Here is a 23,180-nt window from a genome sequence, read left to right on the forward strand (position 1 = left end):
CCCTCAGTACACCCTCAACCTACAGTCTGGCATGGCATTTCCCAGCCCAAGAATAAAGAGGCTCCAGTAACAATCGGAGTTTAAGAGAAATAGCGACAGGGAGCAAAGCTGCCTATTTGAAGAGACACCTCCAGCCTTCAACAGAGCTGGGTTGTGGTTTAAGTCTGTCTCCAGCAATAGGCAACTGGAGTCTTACAGGTATTGAGGTATCTATCAGTTTGCAACTTATTTTGGCATAGCGTGGGAGAGGGTTTTGGAAAGTCCCAGAACTGTGCAAGGTTTGGTTAGTGCATCAACTGAGTCAGAGTACTCTCAAGGGAGCTGCAAAATTATCTGCAGACCACAAAAAAACCTGTTACCTACTGCATGAGCGGGCTGAGAGACCTCTTCTAAAGGAAGAAACGCAATGCAGATCAATACAGGTTACGCAGCAGAAGAAAGAGCTGGGCGTTTCTAATCGCCTCAGGTAACTTCATGCCATCTGCACTAACACAGGATGTGACAGGCTTGCCAAGTACCACAGAGACAATTAAAAACCAAAGCTGTGTGGAAGTCCTCTCCCCATCGGCAGCACCCACCTATGCAGTGCACGTACGTAAGTGGGAACGTGTGCTGCACTGGTTGCACTGCAGTGGAGCAGAAGTTGCTCTCAGGGCTCTGGGACACACCAGCCCCAACTAACCTGTTTCCTGGCCTCGCCCCACTGATCTTGCCTGGAGTTCTGCAAAAACCCACTCCTGCTCTGCCCAACCCACCTCTCCCTCCCCCTCAGTGGGGCACCCAGTCCCCAGCTGGGGCACAGGAGTCCCACTGCCCCGGGGCTTGGCAACGGGACCCCCACACTCCCCAGACTCACCCGGCTGACAACAGTGGATTTGTTTCAGCAGCGAGAAGCCTGCCCCAGGGAGGAAGCACCGCCAGCAGTTAAACTGGAGGTGACAACTACCAGATGAAGTTTACAGTTTCATTTATGCAGGGTATCAGACTACACAAGTGGGATGACTGCATCTGCATCTGTAAAAATACAGACTTACTCCATCTTCTCTCCAGAGGCGACCAGCTCTAACATCTGGAAAACATTCAGATCCTTGTATGAGGATAACTATACTTCCCTGAACTTCTTCAATAAATGCTACATGTCAGAGCTACACAGACAATTTTAACTGTCCTTGTTAACATTTATCCCAACTTTCAATGGGTTAGAAAGAGGCTGTATGCATAAAATTGAAAAACATGAAGAAAGATGGAACTAGGAATCAAGAATTTTATTTTATGGTATGAACATGCTTCAAGGACACAATACTGATATATACAGTATAATGAATTCATCCGAAAACTAAGAATAATCAGAAATAAACAGTTAGAGAGCCAATAAATAGGAAGACAAAGTATACAAACAGACTAGTAGTTTTTCTTATATACAGAACCGGCTGAACAGACCTGTTGAGAAAGGTGAAAACTAGGATGTGTGCAGACAATGCAAGTCAGTGAAAGGCACTAAGGACAATTTTCCCCTCCTTTTAAACAAAAAAATCAGGAACAAGTTAAATATGAGATAATTCATTTAGAACAACATTACATAACAAATGCAGGAAAATTCAATGTTAAGATTGATATTCTGGAATGAAAGGGAACTTCTGGTAGCAAAATGGGAAGGTGAGTATACACCATATGTGTGCATATATATGTGTGTATATATATATATGTAAGTTAATATGATACTAAGAAATACTATAGAGCAACTACTGAGCTGAAATCAGAATGGCTGTGTTGGCCAAGTCATTAAAAAGCCCCAAACCAACCAAAGCCATTCCTTATTAAAACATGTTATGGGCACATTAGACATTCACAGATTATCCATGGATACAGAGAGGCCCATATAGTAAACCTCCAAGCCAGGCTCTCCGATTTAAAAAGAAAATTCCCAGAGGAAAAAAAAAAAAACCCAAAAAATCCTAACACAGTTAAAAGTTACGCCAAAGCTGATAGTCTTTAGCATGGCTATGGTAGTGTTCCACTTTAAAAAAAAAAAAGTATATTCTTGCAGGAGCAAATGACGTGTTCTCCAAAACAAACCGCTAATATGAAATCCCAGCCAGTCTCTCCAAAGTGTGTGCAAGCAAACTTCTCTTTAAGCACATTTTCCCTGCCCCAAGACCCTCTGTTATACCTAGAGTATTACGGTTTTCAACAGCAGGACTGTAACATGAATTAAATCAAGATGATCAGCATGTGCATTTATAATTTTTAAATATTCTGAACTCAATGTCATGGTTCATTGTGACATGTAAGTCACTGATGATCTGTCAAGCAAAAGAACAATTTACTACAGTTTTTTTTGTTTGTTTCAAAAGCACAAGTCAGGAGAAACCCCCTTAAAAACAGATCCTTCAACAAAGCAAGGCATAACACAATGAAATACAACAACTATCCCTGGTTCCGAGAACTGATACAGACCAAAATTATGCATTTATCTGCTTGGACCATGAACCTGCATAAGAAACTCCTAAGACAAAGAACAGTGTTCGAGTCATTTTTAGTCTGTTTTATGACAAGCACATAATATTTGACGTCTTAACCTTATCCAAGCACATTCAAAATAAGATCAGCTCTTCAAGAGTAAAAATCAACTACAGTTTAGATTAAACAGAAACTGAGTATTTCTCTTAAATGCTACACTATAAAAAAAAAAAAGACAATTTGTATTTGCATCTTTTATGAATTCAGGTGACAAAGCTAGATCTTTTTCCCCTGCACAAAAGGTAGAGGGCAGATATTCTCCTCCTAGTTCACAACCCTGAAAAATATATATTTTAAAAAACCAGAAAAAGCCTAGAATTTGTTTAAAATAGCACTGAATGTATCTCCTGAATGAAATATGCTATTAAAAGAACAGCTTTACTTGTCAAATGATGATTCACACCTGTCAGAGCCACATGGTACACCCCATTAAGCACTGCAATAGTAAGAGGGGGATATGGACTTCTTTAACTGCTGTAAGTACTTCACAAGAGTATTCTAGTAACTGCAAATGTGGCTACTAGCAAAAACTCAGCACACCCAAGGACTTGTCCTGTTCTTCATCATGTCATGCTTATGGACTCAATTTTTCATGTCAGTATCATAGCTTTTTAAACTCTAGGTAACAGTAAGACTACATGGAAATCATAGCTAGTTAACACCCCACCGGCATGGGAACTGTGAGGATACCTGCAACTGATATGTTCCAGCACTAGTTATATAACACACAGTACAAAGGAGATGCATTTTCTCCACGACACAAGAGTAATATATTAAAGTGTTATGTGTATTAGCAGCATAAATATAAAATAAGAACATGAGCAGCCACCACAAATAGATGGTTATTAACAGAGACCAGAACTATTTCCTTAAAACATAGCCAGAAACAGACGACAGTCTACACAGGGACAAGGACAGCATCAGCTATTTCAGAGGATGTTACCGTTCTGGGAAAAAGGGGCAATTCATGCCCATTTTAAAACAGGAGAGTCAAATTCATCTTCAGTTTATAGAGCACTGGTCCAGTGCTCTTTGCATCAGGGATGAGGAAAAATGGAACTGTAATGCTCAGTGTCCCCAAGACAAATCCAAACTTTAGCAACAGAGCATTCTCTTTAAATAATCTCTGCTGTCCAGGTTACAACAAAACAATGCATATAAATTAAAAATTTGCCAGCTCAGTCAGAAGCATGAAAAGCAGCCAGAGCAATGCTGCAACACATACTTAAAAGGAAGAAAACAAAATGCATTTTCTTGCCTTTGCCTCAAAGGCCATTCTCTGCAGTGCAAGGAGATTACACACAAGTGGGCAAGAAAGGAAAGCACAACTTGACATACTTGTTGCACTGAAACAGAACACTGTCCCTTCCCAGAAGTCTGGCAACTACTCTGTATAGTAAGACTGCAGATGAAGGGATAAAAAATGACATGTATTCCATTCACAAAATGATCAGGTTCCTAACTACAATGAGGAATATTTAAATAAAAGGGTTTGATGCCAAAATCAAGTTAACTCATAGGTTTGCAGCAACCACATTCAAACACACAGAACAGTGCAACAGCAGAAAACAGTGAAAGCTGCCAGTTTCTATGTGCAAAGCAGAACATAAATCAGATTTACCAGCTTTAAGTTTTAACTAACCACTCTGGGCTAGCATGTCTAGCACTTAAACACACATCTAGAACCTTGCTTTCTATACACTTCAACAAGGATTGCCAACAATAGTTTCCCTGCACAACACAAAATTGTTTAACACAGAATTTCACAACCACCATATATACCTGTTTAACATTATGTTAATATAACATACAGTATATGGGCAACTAAGGAAAAATGTTTTTTAAATAAAACTCCATACCAGTAAGGCATGGATTTCATAGCCACTTTGTTAAACTGTGCCTACTCTTTTGGGTTCCATGTTCTGGCCCAGCCTTACACACTCACTGATTTTTACAGCATTTCTGAATCCGTCCCACCTATTGCAGCAGAGAGTCAATGACAGCTCCTGGCTTTGCAGAACGTTTTCTGTTTGGAGAGCAAAAAAGAAAGGGGGGAAAAAAAAACAGCATATACATCACCAGGCTGTCCAGGAAGGACAGGGACCAGACAGATTCCAAATCAAAACCACACAGTATTAACTTTTAAATAAGCACTGACCAAAAACAAAACTAGGAAGCCCACACTGAAGTCTCCCCCAACAGCATATTACTTTCCAATAATTACCATATATACACTGTCAGCGTGTCACTTGTTAAACTAATTCAGAGAACAAGACGCCAGAAGAGGGGAATGTGGCAAAGGACATCAGAAGGCTCCCCACAGACAAGTCTTTCTGGACATGATTTTACCTCAGTAAAGACATTCCAGCTCAGTTCTGTTATACTTGGCATTAGTAAACTTCACATCATGCAGCATTTTAGCATTTTGTCTTCTCATTAATCAAAAGCCTTCAAACATTTGCTTGTTAAGTTTGCATGCATAAATTAGGCCATCCCCGGTGTAAATCCCCCATTACATACTGATATTCCAAAGTTCTTCACCTTCTACCAGTTTTGGGCCTGGATCTTCCTTTTGAAGTCCTCGGTCTCTCCAGCTTCATCAAAGACTGTCTCAGGCTTTCTTCTGTGTAAGCTAGGTAAACATGGGAAAGGTCCACTTCAAAGGGCTAAGGAAAGAAAAACATCAGAAACGTTTTATATACTGCAAGCAACCGTTCTTCCATAACACTAGAAAAAACTCATCTCTAAAACAAGAAAAATTCAAGTTAGACAGGTTTCCTGTAAATAGGCATAGATATTTAAACAGGCACAACTCACAGCAGAACTTAGACCTCCACAGTTCAATACATGCTTAGGAATAGTCACTTACATCTTTTTCCTTTTTATCCAGGACAGGAGTCTGTTTCCTCATGTTGTTTCCTGTATATGCAACACATTTCTTGAAGAAAAAAAGACCCATTATTAAAATCCTTGTGTATATTACAACTCCGTGCACAGCTGTATGAATGTATTTTTGGCCTCAGTTAAACTCCTCAGGAGTTTGGGCTCACATTAACCTGTACATGATTCAATCAGCTAGCTTACCAGCTGCCATTCCCCAATGTCTTCATTCCAGTGAACATAGTTTTCAATCATTTCCTAGGAAGAAGTTAGAAGAGTAATTGTCAGATTTCATTATGTACACTCCAGATGCATCTCCCAAAACCTACAACCCAAAAGCCTAGACAAACTGTTCAAGAACAGCTTTGACCGCTCCAGGTTATTTTTACCATACTGTGTTCAAAAACCCTATATGCGCTCATATGGGAGAAAGTAAGACAGAGGAGAAAGCACTACTCAAATCGTGTGTGTTGGGAGATCCCACTGAAGTGGGAGTTTCCAGTTATGCCAATGCCATCAGGATACAAGTGCTATAATATGTAAAAACAAAAATTAAGGGAAATAGTTTTTACATTTTCTAATAATGTGCATTATATTTTAGCACATCATGGATTTTATGGAGTTCGGATATGTCAGACTAAAGAAAACAAGAAGTCTACTCTGTACTCATATCAGACATTATCAACCAGAACTTCGAGCACAGTAAAAATTAAAAAGTAGGAAAAAAATCAAGTTTTGAACAGATCCAGAGCAAGGGCACAGTGAATACACCATTTATATTTTCAGTGTATTTGAACAGACTTTTTAAGCCATCATAGGAATAGGCAGTAGAGAACAGGAATTAGTATATCACTACTTACAGAAGCCCTGACACATGATGCATTATTTCCCTAAAGCAGGTTCCACAACCATGGAATCATAATAGCCAGAGTTACCAAAACCTGTGAGAAACAGAGCCACCCTGCATTCGTTATTCACATAATCATGCTAGTGCTAGAGCTAAATGCATTCATTAACTCTGATCATCTTCCATTTGAACTGCAATTAAAAATCTGCCAGGTCTTATAAGAGTCACTTGACAAACGCACCTTCTGGTACTTTATCATCACCCAGTTCTAACAAACCAAATAGCAGGAACACAGACAACAGCAACCAAGCTACTGTTGTTTAACAGTTGCACCCGCTCAGCTGAGCCACAGCAAATGAAGGCTCACAGATTCACACCAACTCGTTTTGTGGGCTACAACGTAGCAGACTCGGTTCCCTGTCAGTACCTCAAGGAAGAGGAAGTCAGCTGACTCATTCCATTTTTGGGGGGAGAGAAGAAGAGCCAGAGGGTTCAGTGCACATAGCACAAGCCTACATCAAAGGCTTTTATTCTTCATCTGTACCTGGTAGTCCTGAGGAATGAAGTTGTCTATGATAAGCATCTGAAGACGAAGTTCCCTGCTCAGCTGTCGAATATTCTCCAGTAATCCTTCAATTTCTCTCTGATGCTCTTGCTGCAAATCTGCCATCTGCAGACAACAAACCAGGCCTTTAAAAGGAGTCAGAACTAGCTTAAGATAGAGTAACAGCATGAAAAGCCTTTTGTTTGCATATTTTTGTGAAATAAAAGCAAAATTTGGCTATAAGTACTAGAATATTTGCCTCTGAAAAAAATAAACCTGAAACATTCCAGCTGAGACAAGGTTTAAAATGGCATAAAGTTCTTGGTTTCATTAAAAATAAATTGGCCTTCTGCCAATCCAAGCTCTGCACCAGCTAAAAACAGATCAAGAGTGTGCAAACAAGTTATGACCTTGGCAACACTAAGGAAAGTCTCCATGATGCCAAAGAGAAAATGTGCTTTAGTAAAACAGGGATAGGAGATACTACACACTGGATAAATGCCCTTTGGCATAAAGGAAGAAAGAAAGAGGGCAATAGACAGGAAGGAAGGAGAGCTAAGAGCAGAGGAGCATTGGGGCAGATGCACAGAGCGGGAGATCAGGCTGCCAGCAGACAATTTGCTTTGTTCAGAAATAACTAGTGTTTCTCCCTGAAGCTCTGAATGTCTCAGTCTCCCACATACTTCCCCCCCACCCCCGCATCAGAATGGCTTGGAGAAAAGCTCCACGATGCGCCCCTGCACAGCTCTGTTACTAGGCTCAATTACCCTTTCTGAATTACGTAAGCTAGAGGGAAAGCAGAGACATTTCTAAACCTGAAACTTTCAGCCTGAACTCTTTTGCAGAGTTACAAAGCCAAGCGCTTAACTCTTACCAGCTTAGTCGCTCAGGTCAGCATGAGCCGAGCACTTCAGATACTGACCTCTGATTTTGCAGCCATAAGCATGGTCCAAACTTTCTTCAGCTTTTTAGTTTTCCCCTGTGCTTCCTCCTGGAGGCTGGTGTACTTCTCCTCTATGTCCAAGCGTTCTTGCTGTGTGCAAGATTTAGCAGAGACATCCGCACATTAACCCAATCTAAAAAGCTATATGCAATAGTATAAACAGGAAAAGCCTTGGAAAAGCCTTTGCCAAGGCACAGAGACCTGGCTTAGCCAGGCTGGCTCACACCCACAGCAATGTCACTGCTGAGAGTCTCTGACGTACATGTGAGCACTGCCAACACCCTCCCAGATGTCGGTGGCCTCCAAAGCAGTTAGCTTCTGCTACGCTTGCAGAGCAGGGCCACGTTTGCCCACATGAACAATGCCGACACACAAGGTGGCATGCCCTGCCATCACTGCTGCTTCCAAACAGCTACGGTGTACACCCCACCTCCTTCTCCTCAAGCTCCTTGCGAAGCTGCTCTGCTCTCTTCCTTCGTTCTTCCAGCTCCATATTTGATTCTTCTAGAAGTTTCTCTTGTTCCTCTGCTTTTGCCAGCAAGTCCACACCTCCTACAATCACCTTCTTCTCCAGTGCAGACAGTTTCTCCAACAGGGACTGGTGCTCTTGTCTGGAGAGAGAAAGATGTGTTAAGCCAAACTTATCCTCTTCCACAGTGCTCCCAAGGCAGTCCGGCCCAAATCAGTTTTACAGCGCAGACAGCATTCACAGGGCTGGAAAAGCTTGTCCTGCTGCCAAGGGTTTAAGTGGAGGTGAGGCAGAGCAAGCAAGTGCAGCAAGTTCCCCGAGCTCCAGCTCCCATCGCTTTTATGCTACCAGGTCACCAGACAAGTCTCTCCTGCTGCGATTCCCCTCTGTGAGGGGCTGCCAGGCACCAGCGTTATCACCAGGTTACCTGGGGCACCTCCTCCCTAGGACTCCCTCTGCCAGGGCCCAGCCAGCACAGCAAAGGCCAGAGGCAGCCACACAGGCTGCATGAGGACTTAGCAGGAGGGAAGCAAGCGAACAGGGCTCAAGGCAGAGCAGCTGAGGGGCGAGCCAGGAATGCTGGCTGTGGTTTGAGGAACCTCTCTTGATAGGACTGCCCCATCTGCATGGGCCACAGCAGGGTCTCAGCAGCTTTTCACCCTCAGTGTGGAGAACCCCTACACAAAGTGAATCCCCTCTTGCAACAGTGTGCTGCAGGAAGCCTGACTTGCTGCAGAGCTGTTGTCCATTGCTGAAGCAGTAAAACAGTATTGCTACTCTTCCCAGGTCTCCAGAGTTTAAAGGGTTCATTTCAGTTTCTAGGCCATTTCTCTACTAGATGAGGTTTGTGCCAGAAAAATAAAGCTTCAGTCTTTTACATCTGCTGTAATCTCTGAAAGCACAAACGAAGCTGCTCTTTCACTCTGATAATAGCAAGCACTGATGTTCAGTTTATAAAAACTATTTATTACAGGCACCTCCCCATATCTACAACTAAGTTGTAGATTAAGGAAAAAAATCCACAACACTGTACAAACTGCTCAGACGAAGATACTCACTGAGCTTTAAGCAAATCTTTCTCTCTCTTCTCCAGTTCAGCCCTGGCTTTATTTCTTTCTTCTTCTTCCATATCAAGCTTGGTTTCAAGAGCTTTTCTCTCCTCTTCAATCTTTGCTTGCATCTCTACCATCTTATCAGGGGAAACTTTCTTTTTGCCTTTCAAAGAGACAGGGAAAAAATTATTTCAGATAAGACAACCTCTGTATCACAGCAACTTTTTTTTATTTCACAGTTGATAACTGCATTTAACAACAATTTAATTAGATATCAGAACTCAGGAGTTACGCCCAGCTTGGAGCCCCCGAGTCTTTCAAATGCCATTATAACTCTGTCCAACTGTCACCAGTTCCTTCACAAGAGTAACAGTATATAACTTTTATATATTTATAAATTAACATATAATTGTTATATAGCAGGAAGTTGTTTTACATAAAGCAATAATATATAACAATAACTAGACAGTAATCTAATAGAATATACATATTTTTTCTATATAACATAATAGAATGAGGCCCCCAAGAACAGGCACACATGAAGAACAAACTCTTGTGGAGAAGGAACACTGCCTACAAAGAAGCCTGCCTAAAAATAAGCCTGAGCTGGAAACTCAAGTGTTCTAATCTGCATAGTTTAGGGCCAAATGGAAGAATACAGAATATTGTCTTGAGTTACATCTACAAAAATTTAGGCTAGCAACAGTTACTATTCAAATTTCAGATAAGCATTTTTCTTCCTCTCCCTCTTCAAATACTCTTGTTCATTGTCCTCCTTATAGGTTTACCTACTGCATGGTCAGAAAGCAGATATTCTAAGAACATATTACTGTGCAATTGCAGAGACCAGGGAAATTCACAGCAACCCTATGAAATGACAAAAAATAGGAGAAAGCTTTTGGATGGTGTCTGATCCATGTAACAGCGACTACCCACAGATTTGAAAGTAGTGAGATTTGCTGCGACTTATCAACTGAGTCTTTAAAATGCAACTACCACTAAAGCAAACCAGGTACATCTCATAGGGGTTACAGTGGAAGCAGCCAGAACAGCTCACCGAGTCTATCAGCCTGAAGGGCTGCTTCCAAACAACTGGGGATTTCGGAACAAAGCTTGACGCTTCCTCTCAGAAATCATCCCACAAGTCTTGAATCAGCTTTTACTGTAACTGCAAAAGTCCCCAGGGCAGGTGAACACAGAGCTCCTTGGGGGTTATGTGGAGTGAGAGGGAACACAGCTTATGTGGATTTTTCAAATTCCCCTTTATTCACTGCAAAGAGATGAATCCTTTGTTTTGCTCTTCCCCAGATATAAGAAAAACACCGCATAGTATCCAAGTGCCTAGAAGCTACCAGAAACCATCTACCATGAAGGGGCTGTTTTTCACAGTGAGATTTCCAGCATGCTTAAAATGTACTTGAGAAAAAGGTTTTGTTTAGTAAGAGACTCCCTTCCCTCCAGACCATTTTCTTCATGGCATTTGACTTTATTTATACACATACATGACCTTCAGCAGAGGGTCAGAGGCATACCAGTATCTGTAAACATGCATGTGCACATACACAAGTGTTCCTGGACACAGGTAAGGACTTCAGCACTATAGCAAACAGTGTCTTAGTTTCCATTTGCTGAACTTTAAAGCCAGATAATAAGCACTTATTTCTGGATCTGTAGTGAATATCTCACCAGTTCATCTTTGGACAAGAAGCTTCTAAAGTCTTGGCTTTCTGAGAAAAAGAGCTGAGATCCTCATATAAAGAGATAAGCTAGATGAAGGCTTCTTACCTGTCAGCACACAGCCCTATATATTGTCAATTTTGGGAGAGAAAAACAAACTAGATATAGTTGTAAGATCCTTTAACAGGCTCTGCAGCTACATTATACAGAGGTGGAAATCAATTACACCAACCTGCTTGATCTTGCATTAAGAGGAAGTAGAAAGCAAATCGCAGAGAGGCAGCATACGTATGAAAAGGGGAGGAAAGAAAATACGTTATTGCTTGATCACTTTGAACAAAGATCATCAGCATCAGAACAGCATTATTTTATATGCATATTTCTAGAGTAGAAAACACAGAATCATCATCACTAAGAAATAAGATTCCATTACAGCAAACAATGCATCATGATTTTATGCTCAAGCAGAGAAATTTTCTGTACTAAAGAAAAATGCTTTGCATATCCAGGATAATCTTCAGTTCACTCCTGCATTCTCCTGCCCATTCAATGCAATGCAAAAATCTAAATTATGAGCCTGCCGCAAAGATCATGCCCTAAGAAACAATCAAAGATGGTAGATTTCTTCTTGAATAGGAGACTTTGGATTTTTTCCGAGGTAGCCAATTCCGTTAGATTACCTGTAAAATCTTAGCACACAGAGAACTAAGTTTTAAGCAAGCTTCCGAGCCAATTCTTTGCAAGTTATACGACAGTTGCACACACAGTCTCAGCACAAGATTTCTCTATTTAATTATACAGGAGGATATTAGTAGGTTAATTTGCAGTAACTGATGCTTCCATAGAGGTATATAGCTAGTTTTCATTATTCAAGCAAGTGCAATAACACAGTGGGGACAGAGAAAGGATGATGAAAAACATCACATGCAGAAAGGGCACACAGGAGGACAGTTAATATCCCAAAGTATGTAAGACAGCCACACTTCTCCTAATCATGAAGAGCCCAATGCGATTTCCACAATGGAGCTCACTCCACCAACTTACGGGAAATGGACTGATCCTCCCATTGCCACATCAGCCAGCAGTTTGCTATTAACTGTCCTCATCCAAATATTCAGGTTTCAAGCAAACTTACAAAGAATGAATTTGAAGCAAGCAGGATTCCAACCCTACAATAATAGGACACACCAAAGGTCTCCCTTAAGCTCTGAACCTTGACTGCTACCATACTTTCTATTAGCTGACACTCTCCACTAATGAGGCCAGTATAACTTCTATTGAAGTTTAACTAAATAGCAAGACTTTCCAGACTCTCCACGCCTAGCACAGGGAGGAGGGTGGACAGCGTCCATGCAAGGGAACTGCAACAGGGGCTAAGTTCCTAAAGCCAGCGCCTGGGACTTGATTTACTTTTTTTTCCCCCCTCTTCTCCAAAAGCCATCCCCAATCAGCCGTAGGGCTTTTGAAGGGACCAAGCCTTATCTGTGATGAGAAGCAGTCTAGACTTCCCTCACAGGTAACCCAGAATCCCAATTCCTTGTTCCCTTGTGAACTAAGCCTGACAGTGGCCAAGCACTTAATGTAGCTGGGCAGTTAAACTTTTTTTTTTCCCCTTTGGTAAAAGTCTGCCAAAGTAAAGCCAATCAACAAAATGTTTGAGTTTTCCCTGCACGTGTAAAGCTAACATAGCATTATTGTTGCCGACTGTTCCACTCATTCTCTCCAAACCCAATTGGGAAAACAGAGACTAACATAACTCTGGCAACTGGACATACAGAAGGGATTGTGCTTTCTTATATGCTCTTATCGTAGCGTCTCCCATGAAAAAAGTACACTCAGGCTTCTTTCCTGACATTTTAAAGGAGGGAATGTTTAAAACACAGAAGTTGCAAGCAGTGTGTGTCTTTCTTTTTAAAGATACTATTCCCTAATTTTCTTTAGGTCTTGTTCAAGCAACACACTAAATTGCTTCATGGTCTCTCAAGTGTTTAGCTAACAATGTGCATGTTAAACTACTGTTTCAAGCATGGAAGCAGCAAAGGAAAAGCATGCTTTAGCCAAGTTACAAACTCAAGTTTATCCTTCCAGTAGACACAGCAGGGGAAGAATGTGGCATTGCAAAATGGAGTGCGCAGATTATGAAAAGACCAAAGCTTAAAGGACTTAAGAGCTCCCACTCACTAGTGAAGGACTTATCCAGAGGTTTCTCTATGACAGAGCATGTGGAGTCTGAACTACTGCTGCTGCTACTGCCTGGAAAACAGAGATGAGCCCCACAGAAAAACCCCCAGAGAAGAAGAAACATGCAGATGGAAGTTAGTTCTAAAGGAAAGAAACCTAGAAAGGCAGCAAACTAGTTCAAAAAGGCACATTTCCATAAGGAAGCATTTGCTAGGATCCCTCCCAGACTCAGCTTGCAAAGCCACCATTTACCAGCACAAAATAGCATGCTCAGAAAGACAGTTCAGTTAAAACCCATCTTAACCAGCCTATAACTTAAAACAACATGCCAAGGCTGTTTACATCATAACCAACAACACAGAAAACCAAATCACACTGGAAAAGGCCACAGACATCAGCAGCAGATGATTCAGTGACCAGGAGTCCTCTCCAGTCCTGCATATTGCCACATATGTACTTTTCCCTCTAGAAGGTAGAATCAGCTTACAAAAGGACACTTACTGAGCACACTTCTGCTGAGCAGTGCCCTTACTTAGGGAACTTAACTAGAGAAGCTTTTTTGAAAGTTAAGTCAGTGCTATCTGTCCTCTACTCATTTCATGTACCATTCTGAGGATGGTCTGCTCTTGAGAGGATTAGGTGGAGGGTTTTCTTGATGGAGAGAGGGGTCAACCTTCTTGCTGCTAGAAAATACAGAGGGCAGGGAAGTCATAAAAGTTGTGTTACAACTAATACCAAAGGCAGTGGCCAGCAAAGAACCCTCTGGCAGAGGTCAATTATGACTCTGCTTGGACAAATGAAGAAACTGCATCTAATACAGGAACGCTGTTTAAACGGATGTAGGTGCTTCAGGACAGGAAGGCAGTTTATTGAAGTTAACACAGTAAAGAAGCTGGAAGTTGAGGCCTAGCACTGAGCTCAACTTCTCTACTGCCTGTAAAGAGACACCAGAGAGGTTCCAGGGGCAGAGCAGGCCCCCTGGAAGCCACAGCTTCTCCCGGATTTTCATGTCACATAGTGACCTGCAGTTCTATGTTCAGCAGCATCCCTTTTGGTCTAGATACTACGCAGTAGTTTAACACAGGTGTAGGACAAAGCAAGCTTTCCCATGGGAACTCTGAGTGCTCCTAAGAAAGGTACATGCAGCTCCCATATGGCTTTTCAGCTAGTACAGACACCCAGGAGTCATGTTTTTCCCCTAGCAATATGAAATAGGACACTACAATGAAGAGTCAGTTACATCCATAAGATAATTGAATCCCTTCCCTAAACCATAGTTAAAATTCCCCTCCAACCATTCCCATGGTTATAAAAACCACATCTACCTACCACTGATCTTTGATATCTTCCTCCTCCCACTTCTGTGAGCAGGGGAAGTTCCATAATACAAGTGTTTGAAATCAAACTAACAAGCCATACACAGCCACCCTGCGGCAACCAGGGAATCACCACGTAAGAGGATGTTACCGCAAGCACAACTACCCAAGTGGAAGCAGATACTATGCAGACTTGGAGCTGCCCATCTACGGTCACAGCAGATAGCTTCGTTTCTAGCAGAGGCATGATAATTGCAGCGGCACTAGGGCAGCCCTCCAACTGCACTTTTGTCCCTTTGGCTCTGGCTGCCATTTCTGACACCAGCTGCTGGATAAGAGGAGTTGGTGGCACCAAGAGCTGCCAGGAATCTCCATTGCCTTACCCCGTCGTTTCTTCCGCTTTTCCCCGTCCTCTCCAATCTCCCCATCGTCATCATCATCCTCTTCTTCCGAATCACTGGTCTCAGAGCCAGAAATCTCTTCCCCTAAAACAGAACAGTGATTTTTGTTACACTTTCTTTCACCACGTATCAGCACAGTATTGTGACAGCAGCATTTGTCCAAAGCCAGCAGGGTTTGACATTAGCTGTTGAGCAGCTGCACAGGTCACTAACTGCTTAGAGGACAGAGGGCTCGCATGACTCAGGGAAAGTAAGACAAGCCACACAGTGCTGTGAAGTCAGCATATATATGTTAAAGGTCAAATGGGCAGTTTTAGCTGGAAATAAAGCATCCTTGGACTACTGAAGGGTTGACCTAAAAAGTCTTCCTAATAAGATCTCCCAGTATCTTCATTTCAATCTGAGATGCAAGAGAAAATGCTCAGATGAGCAAAGTTTACTCAGACCTGCTACTTAAACATACAGCTCTATACATGAAGCTGTACAGGTGCTAACTGAGAAACATTTTTGCAAGTGTTTTTACTATTGTTGCTATTGCAGACATGATGCTGAGTCATTTCGGGCTGGATTTGGAAGCCCAACAGAGCAAAATCCAGCATTTAACACCCAGGCCTCCCAGTGCCATTAGCAACCATAAGGCCATCTGTTCTATAGTTTGGAGTCTAAAATTAACAAGTCACCCTCACTCCACCAAGGTGGAAATTGCTGTACCAAGATCCTAACTCGCAAAAAGTGTTACTGACAATTTCCTGCTTCTCCTGAATGGGGGAGATTCCAAGCCGCAATCGATATGGGAGTTCCTGCTACAGCTATTCTGCACTGTTGGCAGGGAGGGGAAGCTTTTGGGGGAGGCGGGGGGAAAGAGGTAAAATCTGGAGAGAGATGTTGGGCCAAGGACACTGTTTAGGAAGAATCCCTCTCACAGGGCCTTTGCATGCTGATGAATTAATAGTCTCACAAGTCCACAGAGTTCCAGGGCTTAAAGCACCCTCTTATTCCTCTGTGCAGTGCTTCGAACTTCCAATTCCACAAGTCTGGTTTGTTTTTCTGCTGAAAAATGCATCCCTCCTCCTCGAGGAAGGAGAACGTTTGACTTTTTATTACTGTGCTTTTTAAAGCCCTGTGCTGTGTGCAGCTGTGCCCAGGCCCCTCCTGCTCGCCAGGCACAGCCCAGGCACACCTACGCCACCCCAGGAGCCGTCACCTTACCCTAGCGCCAAGTGCCATCTAGCGGGCAAACCCGCGGCTCTGCTGGGGCTGGGCCACGCTCGCCCCCTCAGAGCTGTTCTCCAGCTACAGGAACATCTCTTCTGGAACAGTCACAAAATAAAAGCCAGAAGAGTGACCTGTACCAGCTACCAAACTTGTGGACCGTGTCTTCAAAAAAGAGAAGATTTTTCACACTCAGACAGAATGAGCCTTGGTACAGCGAGAAATACTAGGAGTAAGTGGAATCTCACCTTCTTCCAATTTTTTTTTAAGCTCCTCAATTTCTTTTTGAAACTGGCGGAGCAAAGCATCCTTGGGATCTTCGTTAATCCTGGCCTTGTTCTTGATGTTCTTGGCTCGGTTTGCATATCTGAGAGTGCTGATAGTCTCATCGTAGTTGTAGTCTGCTGGACCAATGTTTGCACACTGTCACACACAGAAGAGGGAGGGAGAAGACAGTATTAGACAACATGAATGTCAGAGCCCAGAACAAGTAATTTCAGAGGGACCTATCCTTAGCTCTGCAAGTCTCAGTGCCATTCTTTCCCAGACTTTCCTGCTGCCTCCATACTAAGGAGGCTTTTGCCTACTCAAGTAGAGTTTCCATTTGATCTCATGCACATGCATTCGTTTGCACTGTGTTGAGCCTCTTCTGTACACAGGCAAAGAAAAAGGATAGAAAAAGCACATACAAGGTTTTTCAACTGTGAAGCTCTGAAATAAATAAGTGAATGCCAGGCTGTTTCCGTGACAAATTCACTTCACTCTCCCTCCAAGAGCACAGCTTGACAGCTGACACCGGCAGGGGCATTTCAGCTCACCATCATGGTTTTGGAGTTGCCTCCTAGAGAATCCTGAAGCAGCCGTGTAAGTTTGGAGTTACGGTACGGTACGTGAGTGCTCTTGCCATCCACCAGTGCCGAGATGACATTTCCCAGGGTGGAAAGAGAAAGGTTGATCTTAGTAGCTTCTTTCAGTCGCTGTCCTGTGGCTCCAGTTTTTGCCTGCCTTTCAGAACCCTGGAAAGGGAATAATAGGAAGCAGATCCAGAAGAAAAATGCAAAAGATACCCTAATCGATCCCCCTTCCTCCAACAAGATCAACTATACCTAGAGCATTGCTGGCAGCCATGAGTGTGAAATTGCAGGGTCACAACCCTCTGACATGGTTACAGTGACAAAAATACTCTTGCAAAGAGCTGGTTCTGCTGTCTAGAGTACTCCTAAGCGTAGTTTATCTGTTTGATGATTAAGTTGCAGAAGTTAGGAAAAGCTCTAGTCACACTAAAGCCTCCTCCTGGTACAGCTCTGGTTTAAAGCCCTGAGTACTCCACAAGTGTCAAAAAGTCTGGGCTTTACCAGTGAGACAGGGGACATGCTCTTTACCCAGCCTGTAAGACCAGAGCCTTGTCCCCTGATTAACCAATTAAGCAGCCATGCCCACCACCAGTTATGGCAGACCTGGCTGCTCCTACTTACAGCAAGATCAACCAGATGCAGCTTGCCCATGCGAACGTGCATGTTTCCATCAACCCCCTTCTCGCTGCACTCAATGGTGATGGTGAAGATGGCGTGCGAACGGGAGCTGTGCTCGTTCATGTTCGTGGCACCAACAGAACCTTTTATTTAAGAGGAAGAGAAAGAGCAATGATGTCTGCAGAAAGAATCACACACTCCCCTAATGCTCCATCAAGTCACTTGTCTCTGTCTCTTTGCTCTGTTTTTCAGAGGACAGAAAGCAGATGCTCAGACTCAGCAGCAAACTGTATTCTTGGGCTCTGAAGTTGCAGCACATCTCCAGTCTGGACTGGCAGAAGCATTGTTGCCTGCTGTAGTTTCATGCATATGCGAGCTCCCATCCCAAAAGCAGTGGGAGTTCCCATTTGTTTCTTTTTAAAACTACAAAGACCAATAGCCTAAGGTATTCCCAGCTGATCCCTGGAAACAGCTGTATTCTGAGAAAACTGAGACAAAGCAATCCATGCTAGGAGCAACAGTAAGTCAGAATTTCAGTCTGTAAAAGGATCCGGGCTTAACTAAGAAGTCTTCAAGAAAACACAAACCACATCCTAATCACAGCACAACACTAGACTAGCTGTTGTTCATCCTGATCAGAGCTGGAAGAGGAAGAGAACCAAGACACTATCAGCCCAGCACTGCTCACTGATGTCACTGTACGGCAGCTGCCTTCGCCATGCCTGGCTGATGTGGGAGACCCCAGCCTTCACCTATCCCTGCACAAAAGGGGCTCAGGAAGAGAGCGCCTTTTTGTTCTGCTCAGCTGAGGAAGCTTTCCTGTATTACGACTAGAAGCAAAACTTCTTACTGGGGTCTCACAACCAACTCTTCACCCTGTAACGCAGTCTGACACAGTGGAGCTAAAACCCTGCCCACGGCAATGCTACGTACGGTTTTTGTGGCCCAGAGTCATGATTCTGTCCATATCATCTGCATTGTTTACGACATAGGCTGATAGGTCTTTGATATAAACTCCCACATCAGGTCTCTCTTTAACCTAAGAGAGAAACAGTTTAGATGGAGCATCCCTGGGAGAGCCCTGAATAGCAGTTTTCAGTAGCACTGTAACAATACAGTAATTTACTCCTCCAAGTTCTTGTTTGGACATAAACACTCCAGTGCTCTGAATGAGAGTGGCTAAGGAAGAATCATGCAGGACAATATTCATCTGGTTTCCTCTGGTGGCAAATAGTGACTTCAAATCACACCCTCTAATTTCTAGAAATATTACCAGGGACATCTGGGACAGAACTGCATGCACTCGAATGAAAGAGACAGTTTCTCACTACACAACTGACCAAAGGGAAAGGATTCAGAGAAGTCAAGGGTGAGACACAGCTACTGTATCTCTAAAAAAGTAATAATGCGCTGAGGAGCTCAGCCTTCCACTCCCCCTCCTTCAAGGGTTGTCTCTGGTCTTTAGAAGTGTAATATTGCTCACTGATTTAAAACAGACAAGCATCAGAGATCAAAAGCAGCCGGCTCACCTCTAACCTCTGTGTCTGGTCTTTTCCTAGCAGATCTCGCACTTCTTCATTGTAAATTTCCAAGTAAGACACACGAACCAAGAACCTGAAGATAGATAGATGAGTGAGAGACCTTCACCATTTGTTGAAGCCCAACATACAGAAAGACACAGTGCAAAGAGGGAAAAAAGCAATATACTGATACAGTCCTGCTACCCAGTCAAGAACTGCTGAAGTAGGAGTCTTTCAGCTGGGGCAGAGGTAGAATTTCAGTTGCCACTGTCATGGTCAGGGATTCTACCACAGCTGCATGAACAAGAGACAGAAGCAGTAAAGAAAATATTTACCTTGTATCCCCCTCTGCCTTGGCAATGTGACCAAATATGTGGGCAAAGGAATTGGGAATAATTCCTCTAAGCTCAGGAACTGCTCGGACACCTTCCATGGTGAAAGTTTTGCCTGTTCCAGTCTGCCCATATGCAAAAATGGTGCCTGAAGTACAAAAAAGATATACTGGTAATAAACTCTTAGAAGTTGCTAACTTTGCTGTTTTACCTCATCACTTCTTTGCTTGATACCACTTAAAACTTGTCAGCTTCTCTAGTAGATACTGTACAAAGGCTAGGAGAAATAAAAATGCTGGACAACCACAGCAGAGCTGCGCCACTGCTTTATCCGGTCTGCAAGATATTTAAGAAAAAGTCTGCTCATTTCAAAACTGTGCAGAGTGATTACAGAACAGAGTGCAAGTACGCTTAGGTTTCACACACAAATAATTAAGACAAGCCCAATTAATAACACACTCAATTAGAGGAATTATATGCCCAAAGCAAAACCAACTATTTCTAGTACAGTGGGCCACAGCAGAAAAAAATGTGAGGCTTCTCTAATGCAGGCCACATTAGAAGCCCGGTTCTGACCCGCAGGTGCAGCTACAACTCAGACTAGATAGTCAACCTGCATAGGAAGACGTCAAGGAAATTCGAGACTGCAGACCCAGGTACTCCAGAAATGCACTGCTTCTTACATTTAGCCTAGCACTGCTGAAAACTAAGCAGACTTCTCTTTTGAGCATCTATGGAGAAGCTGAATTTTACATCATCTGAAACCTGGACACCTTAGTACAAGAACAGATTATACATTTTACATAAACCTTTAAAAACTTTGTAACTTATTGTTGCTTATAGCATACCATTATGGAAAGTAGTAATTAACTTCTTTACCATCATCTGCTTTCCCTTACAAAGTACATTTACATGCATAACAGACACACACACATATATAGTGGTGACACTCTGCCCAGTGGTAATAAGCAACTGATTACTTGTGGGGTAGAGCAGATGTATCTAACTAGCCATCTTAGTTTATGACAGCAAAGTTTAAAGAAGAAAATGCAGCAATTACATGTACAAGTCTGCTATGCATACCTAGTTATTGCAGGACCACGGCAGCTGCTTGGCAACTGAAGCTTAAGTGACCCCGAGAATTCTGATAATGAAATAAAATGTATATCCTTTGCAAACAGAAGATACAAAATGAAAAAATATAGCTAACTGACCTTAGCTGAGTCTCGCTCATCACTGATCTCCCACTGTTAACAATTATAGTATGTACAACCATTGCGGCTAGAGACCTGCAAGTACCTGCAGCAGTCAGACTATTTTAAGTTACAGGCCAGAACAGAAACAACGCAGGGCTACAGCCTTCACTTGGGGAAATTCCCAATAAGATCAGCAGGAACTCTAACAATAGAAAGAATACAAGATGGGATCTTTGACTTAAAACAACACAGGACTTACCATTGTATCCTTCTAGGACAGAGTCAATAATAGGTCTTGCAGTTAAGTTATAGACATCTAGCTGTTTACTCTCTGGTCCAAAAACCGTGTCAAACGTAAACGTCTTGGGAGGCTCATTGGATGAGTCTGTTTTATGAACAGTTATAGTTCCTCTCATCTCATCTACATTGACCGCCATTTTGTAGCCTGTAGCTTTCTCTCGCTCATTCAGAGGCCGGCATCGGACAACAACCTTCACATTATCACAGCTCTCTGGCTTGTCCAGCTTCTCAGGCTTGTTGATCTACAATTATTAGAAAACGCACACAGACTGTCACACCTGGCACTGCATTTGACTTACCTATGGGTTCAAGCACACACACTGCTGTGTCACCTCAGGTAGATGCATGCGTCTCCAAAAAAACCCATGAATTTGGGGACTTAAAAGAGAACTGGTTTAAAATTAAATCAGAGAGAATAATGTACATTTATTTGGTTAATGTAACTTCCTTTTGTTCTTAACACAGAAACTGATCAAGTAAAACTTGATGATAATTTCACATTCCAGATCATCAGTGAATTTCTTCAGGAAATAACTTCTTGCTTGCCAAGAATTCAATTAAGTTACAAGCTTTAATTAGTGGTATCTCAGAACAGATGCTCATAACCACTTTGTGAAAAAAAGAATGTTTGATTTTTCTAATTGAGCACTTGAATCTTATAAATGGTTAAACTTAAAATGCAACAAATATATTAATTTGAAGTCAAATGTTTGTCCTGATGAAATAAATTACAGCTTATTCCACCTAGTAAAGTCTAAGACACCGTTAAAACACCTCCACTTCGGCACCAGGCGCTGCAGCCAAGCATTCACCCGCTGCCAGGGCAGCCACCTCGGATAGCAGCAAGAAGCAAGCGGCTCCCAGACACCTCTCCCACCGGCTGCACCGGCCTCGGCTCCGCTCAGAGGCAGCCGCCCGCAGCCCGGCGGAGAAGGGACCCTGCCGCCTCACTCCCCCTCCACAGGGGCGAGCGAGTTTCCACAAACGGCCCCAAAATGAGTGAGTCACGATGAGCAAGGCGCCCCCCCCCCCCTCCGGTGCGCCGTCATTCCCATCGCCGCGGGTGCTCCGTCTCCCCGGGGAGCTGGGGCGGGCCGAAACGCTGCCCGGGGCCTCCGGCTGCGGCGAAGGGGCGGCCGCGGCCCAGCCAGGCCTCGGCGGCAGCCCTCAGCCGTGATCCCCCCCTCCCCACACACACCCACACACACCCCGGTTTGCACCGCGCAGCGGCGCAGACGGGGCCTCCCGTCAGGGGAGCGCAGCCCTCGCGACCTGCTCCGGGCTCCCGGGCCGCGGCAGCACCGCGCCGCTCCCTCCCACCCCCCCCTCCCCGCGGCGGGGCTCACCGGCATGGCGGCGGCGCGCGGGCAGGGAGCGGCGCCGGGCGCGAGGCACCCGCCGGGCGGCACAACGGAACAATAACACCAGCGCGCCTGCGCCTGCGCCCGCGCCTGCGCCCGCCCCCGGCGCCCCGCGCCGCCCAGCCAATCCCCGCGCCCTGCGGAGGCCGCGCAGCCAATGGCTGGCGGGCACGGGAGGGGCACGCTCTGCGCGCTCGCCGCCATTGGTGCCGCGCCCCAGCCAATGGCGGAGCGGGGGGGGGAACGGGCCGCCGCCGCGGCGGGGCGGGGCGCGTCGCCATGGGCACCGCGGGGGGGCCGCGGGGTGATTAGCGCCTGGCGCTAATTGTGGCTCGCGGCTGCTGCTCCGGGGGGGGCTCTGACAGGCCCCGGGGGTGGTGACGGGGCTCCGGGGGGCCTGACAGGGCTCCAGGGGGAGGTGGCAGGGCTGAGGGGGGCTGACAGGGCTCTGGGGGTTTGACAGGGCTCTGGGGGGGCTGACAGGGCTCTGGGGGAGCTGACAGGGCTCTGGGGGGGCTGACAGGGCTCTGGGGGAGCTGACAGGGCTCGGGGAAGACTGACAGGGCTCAGGGGGGCTGACAGGCCTCTGGGGATTGCTGACAGGGCTCAGGGGGGCTGACAGGCCTCTGGGGATTGCTGACAGGGCTCGGGGAAGACTGACAGGGCTCAGGGGTTGCTGACAGGGCTCTGGGGGAGCTGACAGGGCCCTGGGGGTTGCTGGCAGGGCTCTGGGGGGGCTGGCAGGGCTCTGGGGGGCTGACAGGGCTCGGGGCGGGGGGCTGACAGGGCTCTGGGGATTGCTGACAGGGCTCTGGGGGAGCTGACAGGGCTGTGTAGAGAGGTCACCACATAGTGAATTTATCTCTTTTTCTCCTTTCTCTATTCTGTTTCTTACTGCCCCTTAGCTATTTCTGCACCCCCAAACGCTTCTCGTGACAGGGCGCAGGGCTTCGCTCA

The 23,180-nt window shown here is 44.5% G+C and overlaps 1 protein-coding gene across 3 annotated transcripts; it reads right to left on the bottom strand.

The window, feature by feature from the left end:
- Window positions 1–1,250: 1,250 nt before the first annotated feature.
- On the bottom strand, window positions 1,251–22,331 carry KIF3A (kinesin family member 3A). Of its 3 annotated transcripts, none has more exons than XM_064521166.1 (18): window positions 22,209–22,331; window positions 20,822–21,104; window positions 19,370–19,514; window positions 19,044–19,128; window positions 18,448–18,553; window positions 17,518–17,657; window positions 16,861–17,058; window positions 16,291–16,465; window positions 14,813–14,914; window positions 11,165–11,173; window positions 9,262–9,418; window positions 8,165–8,345; window positions 7,714–7,824; window positions 6,792–6,917; window positions 5,605–5,658; window positions 5,390–5,458; window positions 5,062–5,186; window positions 1,251–4,546 (listed from the first exon to the last, which is right to left on the bottom strand). In XM_064521166.1, the coding sequence occupies exons 1-18, from the start codon at window positions 22,212–22,214 to the stop codon at window positions 4,498–4,500; spliced, it is 2,121 nt and encodes a 706-aa protein (XP_064377236.1). In that variant the 5' UTR covers window positions 22,215–22,331; the 3' UTR covers window positions 1,251–4,497. The 3 variants fall into 3 exon arrangements, with proteins under 3 accessions (XP_064377236.1, XP_064377238.1, XP_064377237.1); XM_064521168.1 differs by having other exon boundaries at window positions 5,041–5,186; XM_064521167.1 differs by lacking the exon at window positions 11,165–11,173.
- Window positions 22,332–23,180: the final 849 nt, after the last annotated feature.

This window comes from Dromaius novaehollandiae, chromosome 15 (assembly GCF_036370855.1).
Source record: "Dromaius novaehollandiae isolate bDroNov1 chromosome 15, bDroNov1.hap1, whole genome shotgun sequence".
Classification (NCBI taxonomy): Eukaryota; Metazoa; Chordata; class Aves; order Casuariiformes; family Dromaiidae; genus Dromaius; species Dromaius novaehollandiae.